The following is a 16787-nucleotide window of genomic DNA, read 5'->3' as shown; positions in this document are numbered from 1 at the left end:
GGCCCTACTAAATGTGTGAACCCCCTTTGTACAGCAGATGCAAAATGTTGCACAAAGAGACTTAATGAGGATGAGTGTGTGTGTGTGTGTGTGTGTGTGTGTGTGTGTGTGTGTGTGTGTGTGTGTGTGTGTGTGTGTGTGTGTGTGTGTGTGTGTGTGTGTGTGTGTGTGTGTGTGTGTGTGTGTGTGTGTGTGTGTGTGTGTGTGTGTGTTTGTTTGTGTGTGTCTGTGTGTGTGTGCGTGTGCATGTGTGTGTATATATGTGTGTGTGAGTGAGAGAGAGAGAGAGAGAGAGGTTTACAGTTCAGAATGTAAAAAGTGGTGGCGGGCCAGTTTGTGTCTGTGACGATAAGAGGATTCCCGCTGGTTTGCGTCAGGGTGGAGCCTCACGCAATGATAACATCCCGCTCTGCGCTCAACTGATACAGTGACAGAGAAAAAAAAGAGAGGGAGCGCCAAAGAGAGACTTGTCACCGCTGGTGGGTACCTTTCTGGGGACCCCCCCTTCCCTCTCAGTCTCCCCTCCAATCCCCTCCTCTCCTAATCTCTCCAAAGCCAGAGGTTGATCATGCAAAGTTAAGACAAGGTAATCGTTCTGACACGAGCATCTGCCTGTGTGCAACATTACGTAAGCAAGGCTCCCTGAATGGCATGTGCTTTCAAAAAGGTGAACTCAATCGAAGAACCAGAACATTCACGATGAATAGTTTATAATCAAACAATGTACCGATGATCATAAACAGGGCATTTAAAAGCAACGTGGGTCTCAGAAGGGGCCACGTCAATGTTGTTTGTTCACTTTTATAAAAAGTGGGTGCGTGTCCTTATGTAAATCCATGCTTGGTTGTCCCTGTCAGACACAGTCATGCTCTGGCTGAAATGCGGCATAGACTTGAATCAAATTGGTCTGACACCCTCCATTAGGGAGCACAGAGTGTTCATGGTCGTTTGTGGGTTGTGGGGGGGGGGGGAGGGGAATTACGCGTAACATTCGTCATAAGCAGCTACACTTTGGGGTTGCCCTGCCCCTGTGCAGAATGATAAGGGCCTCTCTGCCTCTCTGAGATAGAGCTATCTAACCTTCTGCCGCCATTGCACACTCACACACACACACACACACAGACACTAACAGTGCTCGCTCACATGCGTGCATTTTGACATCCACATGGAGGGAGGCAGTAGAATGCGGCTGGCTTAAAATGTCCGCCTCCTAACAGATATAGCATTAGAGGTGTGTTTGTAGAGGTTATGGTATTGTGAAATGTTTCTTTGAATGAATGTATTAGGACCCTGGGATCTGGGTTGATGATTGACCATTGATCATTTTGCCCTCACTGAGAGAATGACATCAATTAAGATAGCTGTTTTGACAGAGGTTATAAATAGCTGTCAGATTTGTCCCCCTTGTTAACTAAGTCCTTTTTTTTAACTTTTAATCAACATGTGTGATATGCAAATAAAATCCATTCATAAAAATAAACATTTTGTTACGGTTAGAGAACATACAGAGAAGAACTTTTTCACCAGGCTTCCAAAAATTCTCCACTTTTTGGAACTGAAAACCCTTGACCTTTTGTTAACATCCTATTATTGATTTTTCTGGCCGAGAATGTCCACCTTGTTATTGATTTAAAGTTCATTACTCCTCTGCAGACACCTGGTGCTAGTGTCCCTGTTCTTCGCCCGCCCTCCGTCTGACCACCTGACCGCCGCTGACGTTCGCCTCCGCCTCTCACTGGCTCTCCGAGGCAGCCATGACGTCCACCACGGACTTCGACAACGTCGAGATCGCGCAACAGTACAGCCGCATCAACACGCGCTTCGAGCTGTTCGACGAGGAGCTCGACAATGACAACAGCTCGGCCCGTCTCTTCGAGCGATCCCGCATCAAAGCCCTCGCAGGTAAACTGTGTGAAGTCAAGTTTATTTACTGTATACAAACGTTTAATCGATTAAATTGCCCATCACCGTGAAGGAGAATCTTCAGTAGGTGAGGAATATACATGATGTTACAGCATTTTAGATGTTACAGAGCACTTTTCAGAGAAATTGTCAAACTGTCTCTACATTTCAGTGGTATCCCCATGAGGTTATAGGGTGACAGCCTTTGGCATAGAACTTTTATTTCTCTTTTCGGAACAGAAAGTCTTTCTGGCACACAAGCACAGAGAAAGCAGCGATTCTCCACTGAGTATCCATGCTGTGTAAATGGCCTGGATGACTGAATGAATGAGCGATGAGCAATGTGGATGACGGAGCTCCTAGTGCCAGCAGTGCTCTCTGGTCCACATGCTTGCAGGAGTCGGTCATGAAACTCCATGTGTCCCGCTCTGCTCTAACATATTCCATGTGTACACACTCTCACTCTCTTACACACACACACACACACACACACACACACACACACACACACACACACACACACCTACACTCACAGATACACAGGCATGAACGCACACAACCACCACGAAGACTGACAGCTGACACCCCTGCTACCAGTTATGCACCACCACCCTTTAGAGGGCTAGGATCATTCCCACATACCCAGAATGCCTTTCACTGACTGACCTGGACAGCTGCCCTTCCCGACAGGCCCCCCATAGCAGAGATGACTGGGATGTCTAGCCAAGTGGGTAACCTCTGTGCACACCTGTGTTGCCGGGTATGTGGCTGTCTGTGCGATTGTCGGAGGTGGAAGCGCCGAGACAGGTGATTGATTGGGGTGTTTTAAATAGCTATTGTCTTCTGGACAGATGCATTATGGGAAGAGAGATGTACATAGAGGTGATGGGTTCTGAAGTGGTATTCATCATGTGCTGTCTGGACATCTGCTAAACCTTTGAGGCTAACCTTAAGAGAAAACGACTTTGGATATGTGTAGCAATAACAAGAACACCGCACACCGCAACAATGAAGCCACTAAACAACCTTCATGCTTGAATTTGTGAGCACATAGCGTGCCTCCTAATATGGTCTGTCTGTAACAGGAAGATGAGTGGTTGTACACGGTATCATTTCACTCCGTGATGCTACTGTAATTTAGCTGCATTGAAAAAAACACAGACGCAGGGAGAGAGATATATAGAGAGTGAGAGAGCTCTGCTGGGCTGATGTGTTGATGCTCCTGTAATCTAATCAGAAAGATTAGGTAGAGGGAGGAGTGTGTTTTTTGTGTGTGTATGCTTGTGTGAGTGCATCTCTCTAAGAGTGCATACATGTGTGAGATTGTGTGTGTGTGTGTGTGTTTGTCTGTATGTGTGTGCGTGAATGTGAGAGAAGGAAGCATAACTTTCCCATCATTACTGATTTATTGCTTGCAGCGATCCGTTGGGATTGTTTTTGGAGAGACAAGCTTGCATGTCCTCACACATACAGTACATAACAATAAAAGCCATCGACACACTTTTGCTCATACAACACAGACCTTATATACTCTCACACATACCAATACAGACACACACACACACACACACACACACACATTAATACACTTAGCTGCCTACCTCTGTTCCTTTGTGAGTCAGCAAGCTCGCTCTTCCCCCTTTATAACGTCATGCCTATTAGGAGCGACTTGTCAGACGCACTGTTGTGTGCGGAGTGGAGCGGAGCAGCATCTGCTATGCATGGCTGGGGTGCGGGAGGACCACTCTGGATCGTGTGCAGCATCTCATCCCTAAGTGAAGAGAGAGACAGAGACAGAGACAGAGAGAGAGAGAGAAAGAGTGCGTGCGAGACAGAAAGCGCGCGCGATAGAGAGAGAGAGAGATAGAGAGAAGGGGGGGGAATATAGCTTGGGATATTGAGGCAGGAAAAAGGAGGAAAGAGAGCAACAGAGAGAGAGGCAGGGTAGGGAATACAAGAGAGAGATAGAGAGAGAGGAGAGGGAGGAGAGACGGGGAGAGGAAGAGAGAGAGAGAGGGGGGGAGCAGTGGGAGAGAGCAGAGACGAGCGTTCGTCCCGGAGCCGTGCAACGCTCTCTCTCTCTCTCTCGCTCTCTCTCTCGCTCTCTCTCTCCCTCCCTCGTTCCCTCGCTCCAGCTGTAGTGAGCTCTAGCTCTAGCTGTAGCTCCAGCGTGAGCCGGCAGGATGAGCAGCCCGTGTTTGCTGCGTGCCACCCCCGTCAGCCAGCCGCGTCTCAGGGAGGTCAAGATCAGCCTCAAGAGCAGCAAGGACACCAGTAGCGGCGGCAGCATCGCTGTCCGGAACAGCCCCCCTACGTCTCTGGGCATCCAGGCCGGCCGGGCTTATGCACCCACCAAGGAAGCCTCGATGCGGGCCACGGGCATCTCGGGCAGCGGCAGCCGGAGCCGGAGCACCCCGCCGGTCCACCGGGCGCACCACCACCAGGGGCGACGCGGGTCTCGTCCGGGCGGCGGAGGAGGAGGAGGAGGAGGGTACCCCCGACTGGAGCCCGAGTACCTGCCGGAGAGGAACGGGACGACGACCACGCTGGCCGTGCCCACCAGCAACGGCGCCCCCGTGGGACTGGTGCTCTCGCCCATCTCGTCCACGTCGTCCACGTCGTCGTCCTCGTACACCCAGCGAGCCCGGCGCCACCCGTCCCCCTCGCGGGGCTCCCGCTACGCCTCCTCCACCTCCTCCTCGTCCTCCCACAGCATGAGGCGCGCGCGCTGGCTCAGCTACAGCGCCTCCAACATCTACTTCAACTCTGTGCTGGACGGAAGGTTCCGGCAGCTGCAAGGTACAGGGATGGAGGGGGGTGTGGGGGGTGGGGGGTGCAGGGGGTACTGGAAGGCCAACTCTGGAGGCTGTGGATTCTCATGGAGCCCTAAGGACAAGAAGGATTAAGACACAGAAAAAGAGAGAGAATGAGAGAGAGAGAGAGAGAGAATGAGAGAGAAAGAGTTTTTGAAAGGGTACAGCTGTGCAGTTATCTCTTGGGGATATTGACAGACAAACAGAGAGAGACAGACAGACAGACAGACAGATAAATTGATGTTGAGTATAAAACTTGGCTTTTGCACTTTTACATAGTCATCCCACATGTCTGTTGAGTTGGCTGTGGCCATCTGTGTTGGTGAAAGTGTGTGAGAGTCAGTGTGTGTACTTTTGTGTGTGTTTGTGTTTGTGTGTGTGTGTGTGTGTGTTGCGGGGGGCGGGGGGGGGGGCTATTAGTTGGTCATGCCGTGCCTACCTCTGTAGTGGTCGCTTTTCCTCCTATTTAATGTGTTGCTTTTATTTATATATTTCTCCTGAAAGCAGTGGCTGTGCCCCAATTGTTCGCCGAGTTTCCTTTGAATAATTAATGGCACAAACTGAAAAAGGTTTGTGTCGTGGGTTTTTCCCTCTTCTGAGTGCCATTCAGAGGAACTCAACTCTGGCCTCTTTTTTTATCCATTTCTTTACTTATTAATGAGGAGAACTGATGAAATTAATGGTACAAGTTTTATTCTGTTATTCTCATTTGCAGTCTGATATTCTCATGTGCAGTTTGTCACACGTAGCTAAACAAGCGTTATAAGAAAAAACTATATGAAAGAAAAAGAAAAAGTGACTGTTCTAGATAGTTCTGTTTACGTTGTGAGGTTATTAGGTGTTAGCTCTTAGTTGCCCAGATGAAGATACTGTAAACACAAGTTGTAGAAGAGAAGTTGTAGGTCTTTTCAACATCTTATTAAACCACGTTCCATTAATCCACCATTTTCTTCTTAGAGAAACATCACCATTGTTCACCCTTAAACCTCCAAACAGGCCTTTCAGCTGTCTAGGCCTGTGAGTGATCGGCACATGTCTTGACTAACATTAATTTAGCTCCAGAAGTAGGTTAGCCTTCAGGCTAACAGTTTTCAGACTCTCATTATCGCTCTTGTTTAAGCTAGTTTGTCTGTCACTGTGCATCTGTGTGTGTGTCATGGAGAACTCCTGCCAGGGACTTGGCAGATCAGGATGGCATTAGAAGGGGGGGTGGGGTGAGCAGAGAGTGAGTGAGAGAGAGACAGAGAGAGGGAGGAATGGCACCATGGAAAAATGTGTGAGAGGAGTGTGTGTGTGTGTGTGTGTGTGTGTGTCTGAGTGTCTGTGATGTGTAAGGCGTAGCCCATATGTGCTATACAGTGTTACTTACTGTCACAATCACCTGATACAGTCAGAATGCTAACATTTCAGCTCCCCTCAGGGTTGGGCTGGAGCTGGTTGATGTTTATAGAAAGTGTGTCCTTTCAATAATGCTTTAATCTTTTATAGGAATTAAATCAGTCCTTTGTAGGTGTAAACATGTGGCCCTTCAGTGTCCACAGCAAAGCACCCAAGGCTGAATTTAGTCTCTTAATTAGATTAGTTTTTCAAAGTCATCAGCTGTTTAAAGCCTCATGCTGGAACAGATTACTTGTTACATTTATGAAAAGATTTTACTTTCTAACTTGCCGGTTTTATATGTGATCTCAGGGTTGTGGTTACTGTTTTTTCTTTGAGTGTCAGGCAAGTATTAAAAATATCTATTCACTCTGTCCTTGTTGTGCTCTAAGGCTGTGTGCGAGTGTGGAGTTCATGACAAGGGAATGAGCTTCTGGGTACTGTAATAACCAGTGGCACCAGCTGCTTGCCAACAACTCAAAACAATTAGATGCCCCAGGTCCCTTCCTGGTCAAGCTAAAACTAACATCAGTAGGATGTTGACTTAAGCCACTCGAAAAATGTCAAGCCATTTCAAAAATGTCCGTAATGACATCCAACTGACCTTGTTTGTTTGTTTGTCTCGGTTGATTTAGTTTAAAATACTCAGCAAAGAAATGGTCTTGCACCTTTTTTTTCTTTTTTAACTGTGTAGCCACTAAGGAATTCTCTACCTCCCTGCTCAGTTGCTTCATGTAATTATCTATTCATAGCCCAGAAGCTGACAGTTTTCCCAGCCTTAGATGATGTTATATTGTTTCAGACTCTGGTTGTCAGGTTACCTTCAGACTGAAATGAAATTAATGGTCTTCCAAGCTATCAGATGTTTAGTGAGAGTCTGTGTGTAGACACTGGAAGCTGAAGAGTGGTTGTCCTAGACTGAAATGGTGTGTTAGGCTCCCAGTCATTTCCAGACATATCCTGGCAGGTATACGCCACCAAAAAAAAAAAAACCCTATCAGTTACCACTGAAATTTAATATGTATGTCTCATGTACTGTAACGCAGATTCCATATGTAAGTTTTTTTTTTAGATTGTTAAAACCATACAAACACCATGGGGAGAATCAGTGAGATGCTATAATGTAGGACAGCGGTATAGCATCCCCCCTGCATAGTATCCCATACATTCTGTTTGGCCTATCAGTGCCATATGAATGGCTAATGGCCATCTCAGACAGCAGGTCGTGTCTCGTCATGTAGGGATGTGCCTGCTCCCCACCCCAGCGGGCTCATGGAGCTTATTCATCCCCCTGCCCCAGCATGTGACCGTGAGCTGGCTTGTCATTTTACCCAAGCTGCCCCCCCTCCTCCCCTCCAACCCCCTACCCCTCTGGTGCTGCTCTTGTAAACGCTAGCTAGCATGTAGCCACCAGCGCCTCTCGCTCACCCTCTGCTACTGGCACCCCACGCCGCGTGCCATGACTAAGACCAGCTGCGGGCAAGCCAGGCAGACTAGTGGCGGTAAGGCACTGGATGTAGGGACAGAGAGGGGAGGAGAGAGAGAGAGAGAGAGAGAGAGGGAGAGGGAGAGACAGAGGAGTGAACAGGCCGCGTGCCGTACAGGGAAAATCCATCAGCATGAATAATTGAGGCGGCTGTCGGCGGAGTGGAAAGCGCGTGGAGGGGAGATCAGTGCAGGCCAGGCATGTGAAACAGAGAGAGAGTTTAGTCGGGCCGGCCCTGCCATACACAGAGCTGCTGTGTGTGCGTACGTGTGTGTGTGTGTGTGTGTATGTGTGTGTGTGTGTGTGTGTGTGTGTGTGTGTGTGTGTGTGTGTGTGTGTGTGTGTGTGTTCTCTTGGGATCACTCCTTGGCAATGGTCAGGACTAGTAAGACACCAGTGTTAAGCGTAGAGAGAACTTAGGGAGCAGCACTTCAAGTTCAGTTGCGTGATGGTCATGTGCACATTGGACAGACAGTGACAGTGCAAGACATCCCCACCTTCTAAGAGACCTGTCGGCAGCACACAACAGAAACAGCCACACATAAACACACACCTAATCAGCTAGAAAATCCCAGTATCCAGGAAATTGTTATTACAGTTATTTGTTAAAGTACAACAAAGACAATAAAAAGTTACAGTCATGGAGTAGCATACCAAAAACAATGCATCGACATTACATAGCATATTGTAATGTTCTCTATTTGGATTTTCTCTTGAACCCCTGAATGTGAGTTGTTGTGGGACATTGACACTGAACAGTTATGATTTCACAGCAAAGCAAAATATGACAGGAGATAACACTGGCCCGAGGACAGCAAAAGAAAACATGGCTGTTCTCTACTGTAGCAAGCCAGATGAACAACGAAACGGCCTACAGTACCTCATTTCCTTATTGTGCTGAAGTGTGTGCACTTATTGTGTCAACTCAACTAGGGACTGTAATGTTGTTACACAACGATGAAGTAGGTCATGAAACTGTAAGTTAGCATTGAATAAAACATATCCGCTGTGGTATCTGTGCATGTGTCGATGTCAATTTGCATGTGAGTCCTTTTATACAATCAATGTATACCTTTATTGTATACATTAAATGTATTTCTTTGCTAGATAAACTTGATGTGAGCAGTAGTGACATGTTTCAGCTTGACTGGCTCTCCCTTTGGTGCGGCCCTCACCCCTGCGTCATTTACATGCCGCTTCGACATGATTTGCATGCTTTAACTTTTATGATTTTTTCATTTGCCGGCGATCGTCATGGCTCAGAGAGGTTTCGCGTGCTGTAGTTGTTCCTCAATCCCACGGTAGGAACAGGACAACGCATGATTTATTCAGGGACCTTAAGTTCCTTCTGGTGACATGAAACCCAGGTTCCTGCTGATGAGACCAGGCATGCCAGGGCTAGGTTTTGGAGCATAAAGGACAGCGTTTGCTGGTAAAAAAGAGATGTTACACAAGTTTACAGGGGAAAAAAGGGATAGTGAATAGGAACTCTCCATGGGGATGCTTGCAACAGCTACAAATGCATCTCTCTCTCTCTCTCTCTCTCTCTCTCTCCCTTTTCCCCATGCTTTCCCATGCCTTCAATCTTCCACTGTAGTGCCCAATGTATTTTCATTTCCTCCCTTCTACCTCTATCCCTCGCTCCTGTGCTCAGTCTTTCACACACTTCCTTTCCCTTCCCTTCTTCCACACTCTCACTCTCTCCTCTACTCTCTCTTTCTCTCTCTCTCTTTCTTTTCTGCCCCCTGATGCCTGAATCATTTATAGTGGCAGTCATTAAGCATGCAGTATTTTGCACTCTTTTTTTGGGGCGGGACAAGGGATAAACATGGCTCAGTCTACCATAAGAATCAAGTCAAGGAGAAACACACAAACATGAACACACACAAGCCTACTAGAAACAAACACACACTTTCACTCACCCACACTTAGTGCACACACACATGGTTTAAAATCCTCACAGACATGGTGCCTAAGCAAGCACCTCAGACATGGAGCTAATATGTACAATCATATTTGTGGACACACATAAACACACTCATGCTGTCACCCTTTCAGACACACACAGAGAAAGAGTTTGAAAACTTAGTAAACATGGTGCCTACAGTACGTAAGCACTTCAGACATGGAGCTAACCTGTACTATCATATTTGTGGATACACACAAACACACTCATATACTCACCCGTACACATGCACAGAGACATAACTTAAAACCATTACGAACACACTGCCTAAATGAGCACTTCAGACATGGAGCTATATTTGTACAATCAGATTTGTAGACACACACAAACACACACACACACACACACATACAACACACTTGTACAGACTCAGTCTAAAAGACAGCAAACATAGTGCCTACATAAGCATTTCAGACATGGAGCTAATGTGTACACTCCGATTTATGTACACTCACACAGACGTTCAAACATACACACACACACACACACACACACACACACACACATACACACGCTCAAAGATTATCCTTGCACAGATGACGGTGTGCTGTATTGAGTGTGACAGGTCTGTTTTTGCAGTGGGGTTGAGACAGGGCAGAGGGGTGGGGCAGAGGAGCCATCTTTATATAGCAGCCTCCCTCCCTCCTAATCTCCCTCCACTGTCTGTAGTCACTGGAAGGAGATGTAGCCAAGTGCATGTTTGGTTTACATCTACTGTAGCTTTCAGTGTCTGGACGGCAAAAATATGTAGACACACAGACTTTTCCCAGACTTTTCCATCACATTCTACTTCACAGTTCAGTAATGGCTTTTCAGAGGCACTTTACATGCGTCCTTGAGCTGTACATATGGCTATGGCTATGAAATAGTTATGAAATACCTACTGTACCCTACGGGGAAGAGCAGGATAATGGTATACTGATGTGTTGTATTGTTTTGCTGTGCTGTGCTGTGGATTCCCGGGAGACAGTTATCTGCATATATTCCAGTGTGTCCCAATAGCATTGTTGCTGATTTGACATACTTTTCCATCCACTTTGGTGTGTCTGTGGATATACTTGTTTGGTTATGTCTTGACTCTCGGATGTGGTTGTAGATTTTATATTCTCATGTGTCCCTGAGGTGATTTGTGTATGTGTGTGTGTGTGTGTGTGTGTGTGTGTGTGTGTGGGTGTGTGGCTGTGTGGGTGTGTGGGTGTGTGTGTGGGTGTGTGTGTGTGTGTGTGGGTGTGTGTGTGTGTGTGTGTGTGTGTGTGTGTGTGTGTGTGTGTGTGTGTGTGTGTGTGTGGTGTGTGTGTGTGTGTGTCCCTGAGGTGTTTTTTGTGTGTGTGTGTGTGTGTGTTTATGGCTCTAAAGGTTGTTGTGTGTGTGTCTTGTAGATGAGCGTGAGGCAGTGCAGAAGAAGACCTTCACTAAGTGGGTGAACTCCATCTTGGCCAGGGTGTCCTGCCGAATCTCAGACCTCTACTTGGACCTCAGGGATGGACGCATGCTCATCAAACTACTGGAGGTCCTCTCGGGAGAACGCCTGGTAAGTTAGTGTGTGCAAGTGTGTGCGTTTACACTAAGATACAGTACTTTTTCTCTCTTGTGTGTTTTCTTGGTCTGTCACTCTGCTCACCATGTTTCCCTCCCTATAAGTTGTTTTATTCCTTCAATTTAATTCAGTTTTATTTATATTGCACCAAGAAAGTATAAAATGTCTCAAGGTGCTTGGCGTTCTTTTATTTGTTTTGACGGTGTAATAATGTCAGAAAGCTACGGTTTAAAGACAGAGTGGTAAACCTAGTTTCTCTCTCTCTCTCCCTCTCTCTCTCTCTCTCTCTCTCTCTCTCTCCCTCTCCCTCTCTCTCTCTCTCTCTCTCTCTCTCTCTCTCTCTCTCTCTCTCTCTCTCTCTCTCTCTCTCTCTGTCTACAGCCCAAGCCCACCAAGGGTCGGATGCGTATCCACTGTCTGGAGAATGTGGACAAGGCGCTCCAGTTCCTCCGAGAGCAGCGAGTTCATCTGGAGAACATGGGCTCGCACGACATCGTTGACGGCAACCACCGTCTCATCCTGGGTCTCATCTGGACCATCATCCTCCGCTTCCAGGTCAGTAGCCCACCTGTTGGCCTGTTACACAAACATTAGCACATGCCTAAGTGTCATACTAGCATTAGCATAGTACAGTATTAACTGTAGTAGGCTACTGTATGTCGTATACTAGTAGTAATAGTACTAGTAATGCTGGGTGTGACATACTAGTAATAGTAATGGTAGTAACCTAAGCCTACCTTCCAAAGTACCTATTTACACTTGTAGTGTCCTACAGTATGTCCGATACGTATACCTATTATGTGCAATTCAAGCAGCTATATATAATGACTAAAACAGTCAGGAACTAATTTATTTTACACAGCATAGTACGCTGCTAGTCCTCAAACGTACAAAATATACAGATACACAGAATATTTATTTTGACTTCTTCTATAACTCCATATGTGCTTTACAGTAAGGCTGGATACCATTGCTTTCAAAACTGAGCCTCAGTTGTATTGCAAATTAGACTGCCAGACTCTAAATCTTCATGAAATATATAAACTCTTGGTACCCAGATGCAGGTGATTTTATTTGAAATCACTGTCACTGCTCTCAGATGGATGCCAGAACACGGTCTTTAAAGTTTCACATGTGATATGTTCAGTGTTTTGTGTTGTGTTCTTCTGTATAGTACTGTGTGAAATCTGAACTGTACGTCTTTTATGTTGACTTTCCTGACGACGGTGGGAAACAGCGAGTATTTATTTTTAATCTTTTGATTTGACAGCCTTAGGTATTTTTAGCTCCGCTAGTTCAAACAATATGGTCTCTTGCATTATTCAGTCCCTCCAAATAGGAAAAGCAAGGGAGGCAGTTGACTGCTCTTTCTCTCCTCCTCATATCCTGTCCAGCGAGTGATGTACAAACTACAGACGGAGAGAGAAAAGGAAAAGAAATTCAGGAGAAAGAGAGTAGTTTCTAAATATAGTTTTCAATGTCTCCGAGTCCCCCCCAAGAGATGATCTCACTGTGTGAATCACATGCTCTAATTAAGGGGTGAATGTGTGGGAAACTAACAGCCTTGGATAATTAGCAAGGTTATTAATTGGGTAAATGTTTTTGTGGAGAGAAGTGCTAATGAGTCACTCAGTGGTCTCACTCCAACTTCAACAGGCCTAGGAATTAAAACAGTTACACTTAATCCTTCCCCCAACAATACATACAGTATGTTTTTTTTTATTACAGGCAGTTTTGGGAGTTCTTACTCTTTTGCTTCTATTTATAGTTCTAAATAATGTACATGTACTTCATTAGTGTCTCTTCCTGGTAGGCTTGCTACAGTATGATGACATTGTTGCACATTGTAGCATTGGCTTTCTGCCTTTCAGCCAGACTATAGAAACACTATAGTGAAGGAAGACACCACTAGTGGCCAACTATTTACGAAATCAATTCCAGTTCACTATGGCTCTTGTGGCAGTAGCTGTCATGTTCTCAGAAACAAACTCTCGCTGGCTTCCTTGTTTGATACAATACAAGCCTCCATAGTCTTCAGGTCTGAGTTGTGACAGGGGCAGCAATGCAATGCAATGCAATGCGGTGTTTTGATTTGTCCTCTCGTTTTGTTTACGTTTGCCGGCACGCACAGATCCAGGACATCATCGTGGAGACGGGCCAGGCCGACCAGAGAGAGACGTACTCGGCCAAGGACGCGCTGCTCCTGTGGTGCCAGATGAAGACGGCCGGGTAGGGAGGGACCACCGGGCCAGATCAATACACACTGATCAGCTCTCACACACAGGCCATTATACAGACACACACACACAGACACACAGTCTCATATCACACAAACCACAAACACACACACACACAGTCTACGCGCACTGACACACACACACACACACACACACACACACACACACACACACACACACACACACAGACAGTCTCATATCACACACACACACACACACACACGCACACGCACACGCACACACACACACACACACACACACACATACACATACAGAGTCTATTACACTGTCAGTCTCACATAGACTGACCTTGCTCAGTGTCACTCATGATGTGATTCAATCACCCTGACTCAGGCACAGAGAAATGATCATCCTAATGATTTTAAAGAAACATGCATTAGCAAATTAAATGTGCATGTAAAGTAAAGCCAAATGTTGTGTAAACATAATATCAATTACATTATTTCTGTTTCCTTTTTTCCTTCAGGTACCCGAATGTGAATATCACCAACTTCACCACCAGCTGGAAGGATGGAATGGCCTTCAATGCCCTCATTCACAAGCACAGGTGCGTGTTGCATCATCACACGAAGAAAAGACATCATCTAAGCCTTAGATTCTGAGACAAACAGTCTAGTCTACATCTTGCTCTCTCTCTCTCTCTCTCTCTCTCTCTCTCTCTCTCTCTCTCTCCTTCCTCACTCTCTCTCTCCCTCTCTCTCACTCTCTTTGTCTCTCTCTTTCTCTTCGCTCCCTTTATCTCTCTACAGGCCAGACTTGGTGGACTATGTGAAGCTGCAGAAATCCAACCCCACACACAACCTCCAGCATGCCTTCAATGTAGCCGAGCAGAAGCTGGGTGTCACCAAACTCCTGGACCCCGAAGGCAAGTCACCCCCTCTCTTACAAATATTCCCCCACTTTGGAACTTATATATATTTTTTTACACGTTTATAATACTTGCATGTTTGTTAAATACACACTGACACATTCATGGAATTCCTCTACCTCCAATGTTTTTGTATCGGCTACATATTGCACATCACTGTGTTAGCACTCATAGCAGTCCTATAGGGACATACCATTGTGCATAAAAGTCATATAGATTTGACCTGATCTTCCCTGTATTTCAGATGTGTTCACAGAGAATCCGGATGAAAAGTCCATCATCACGTACGTGGTGGCCTTCTACCACTACTTCTCCAAGATGAAGGCTCTGGCTGTGGAGGGAAAGAGAGTTGGAAAGGTGAGGCTCTGACAGTGAGGATGGCTTCATGTAACATTCGGAATGTAAGGTGGTATAATGTACAGTGGGTGGTGTCCTTAGGTGACTCACATTTTTTCTTTCTTTCTTTAAAGATGCCCTGCCACACATATTTCATGACTTTGTGGTTATGTCTGAAGTTCTATCATGTAACATTTTTTTGTGGAAAAAAAAAATCCTTGGCTACCTTGTTTCAAGCCATTGTAGGGTGGTACAGAAAGCCTGCGGAAAGACTCGATTTGCGTCATTTCTCATTAATATTCAACAAGCTAAAGTGCTTGACTCTTGTTGGCTAATACCTAGTCGGTTTCGTCCATAGCATGACTGCTTGGCGACAGCAGTTATCAACTCGTTTTAGCTTCATGGCATGAACTAAAGCGAGCGAGTGCTAGCATTGTTAAGTTCTGTTCCTGCATAGCGCCAGAACGGTAGATAAAACAGAGTGGCGACACTCCCATAGACCTCCATAGGAAAAAATGGCAGCGCTTTTTCCAGGCTATTTCCTCGTTATGGGACTTTTGGAACTATTTACAGCCAATCTCTTGGTCAGTAGTCAATGAGGGCGCTTTCACACCACTAATTCGATTATTTGGTCTGCTTCAGGCAATGAAATTGTTATTATGTAGCATATAGACTCCAGTGAGGTCCGCTTTCACACCAGAAAACGAACCAAAATTGGCCTGATAGATTTTCCTCAATGTTTATCTTCCGGTAGAAATCGGCGCCAATTTTGACTCACTATTTTGACCTACAGTCTATGGTTTGGACCCCAGTTCGCGTTCTCACCAGAGGGACCGTACCAGAGGTCGACTTTTGGTGCGGAGTCAAGCGGACCGAGACCTCCTCTTTTTGGAGGTCTCGGTCCGCTTGTTTTGGTGCACACCCGAGTGCGATTAATGCTTTCACACCAACGAAAACGAACCAAACTAAGAGGTTTTGGTACGAATGGACCGTTTGGTGCGCACCAAACGATGTTGGTGTGAAAGCACCCTGAGTTAATTGATTACACCTTCCAGCATCCAGAAGAACATCCCACCCTCCTGCGATTCAGCCATTCAGCGCAGGTTTTTTGGAACTTTTGATCGTGTGGCGGCGACATCAAAGAGTGTCACAACTCTCTCTTTCTATGGCTCTGCATAGCGCATAAGCCCCTCTCCGCTGGGCGAGCTCATGAATAGTAATGATCTCAGCCATTTCTACGTCAGACTGACCAGCTTTTGTAACTGGCCTAATTTCTCCGCTTTTTTCTTGTCAGTGGCTAGAGCTGACAGAGGAGGTAGCTTTTCATGTTCACATTCACGATATAACACAAACACATATGGACCTAACATCTTTCAAAAAATACAAGTAAAAGCGGTTTTGTGTGGCAGAGCACCTTTAAGTTATAAAACGACTTACTTTTGGTACAAAGATGGTGGCTGTATCTGTCCATCTATCGTTATCTTAGTTTTAGATTGATTTGTCTTCATTTCATTCCATTCCGTTTGCTCACAGGTCCTGGATCACGCTATTGAAACAGAGAAGATGATAGACAAGTATGACACCCTGGCCTCAGACCTGCTGATCTGGATCGAGCAGACCATCGTCGTCCTGAACAACCGCAAGCTGGCCAACTCTCTGAGTGGAGTCCAGCAGCAGCTGCAGGCCTTTAACACCTACCGCACTGTAGAGAAACCACCCAAGTAAGACCACAGAGCTCATCATTTTTTCTTTGTTTCCTCCTCACATGCATGTGTAGTTGGGCACACACACAAATTTAGTATTTAGTAGCTTTTGGTGCACTTTATTTTTCTTTTTTTCATCATTATGGGGCTCATCATTTTCAATACACCGTGTAAATGTATAAACCTGCAGTAATCGTTTTGAATTGGTTTCAAACAATAATATCGCACATATATTTGTTTTTGTCTGTATTTAGTGGGTGTGTAATGTGTATGCCTATAAGAATCCTATCTCATGGTTCCATATAATCGGGTTCTTCTGTAAATTAATTTGTGTGAAACAAATTGTGATGCTCACGATTCACACAGTACCTAATTATAGTGTTCTGTTGGAGTGCTACTGCTGAACCAAGGCCAAGGACAAGGATTCAATAGAAACAGTTTGAAAGTGTTATGCCAGTGAACCTACCCTTTGATCAGTCTGGGAAGACAGTGGCGTGAATTGATCTATCAGCGTGTTGTCAAAGCAAATGTCTTCAACTCC

General features: G+C 45.8%; 1 protein-coding gene across 4 annotated transcripts in view; it reads left to right on the top strand.

The window, feature by feature from the left end:
* sptb (spectrin, beta, erythrocytic) overlaps positions 1–16787 on the top strand; it is a 40523-nt gene that overhangs the window by 3026 nt on the left and 20710 nt on the right. For 2 of the 4 annotated variants that reach the window (XM_062522312.1, XM_062522309.1), the window contains exons 2-9: positions 1654–1902; positions 10924–11075; positions 11463–11636; positions 13213–13310; positions 13806–13886; positions 14089–14204; positions 14452–14564; positions 16077–16264. In XM_062522312.1, coding sequence (XP_062378296.1) covers positions 1755–1902; positions 10924–11075; positions 11463–11636; positions 13213–13310; positions 13806–13886; positions 14089–14204; positions 14452–14564; positions 16077–16264 — 1070 coding nt within the window. In that variant the 5' untranslated portion in view covers positions 1654–1754. Of the gene's footprint in view, positions 1–1208; positions 1232–1653; positions 1903–4417; positions 4702–10923; positions 11076–11462; positions 11637–13212; positions 13311–13805; positions 13887–14088; positions 14205–14451; positions 14565–16076; positions 16265–16787 lie in introns of those variants that run through there. The other 2 variants (XM_062522311.1, XM_062522313.1) reach the window with 2 other exon arrangements.

Source organism: Sardina pilchardus, chromosome 20, assembly GCF_963854185.1.
Source record: "Sardina pilchardus chromosome 20, fSarPil1.1, whole genome shotgun sequence".
Lineage (NCBI taxonomy): Eukaryota > Metazoa > Chordata > Actinopteri > Clupeiformes > Clupeidae > Sardina > Sardina pilchardus.
Note: the sequence above shows the minus strand (reverse complement) of the source record. Positions and strands in the feature narration are given on the sequence as shown.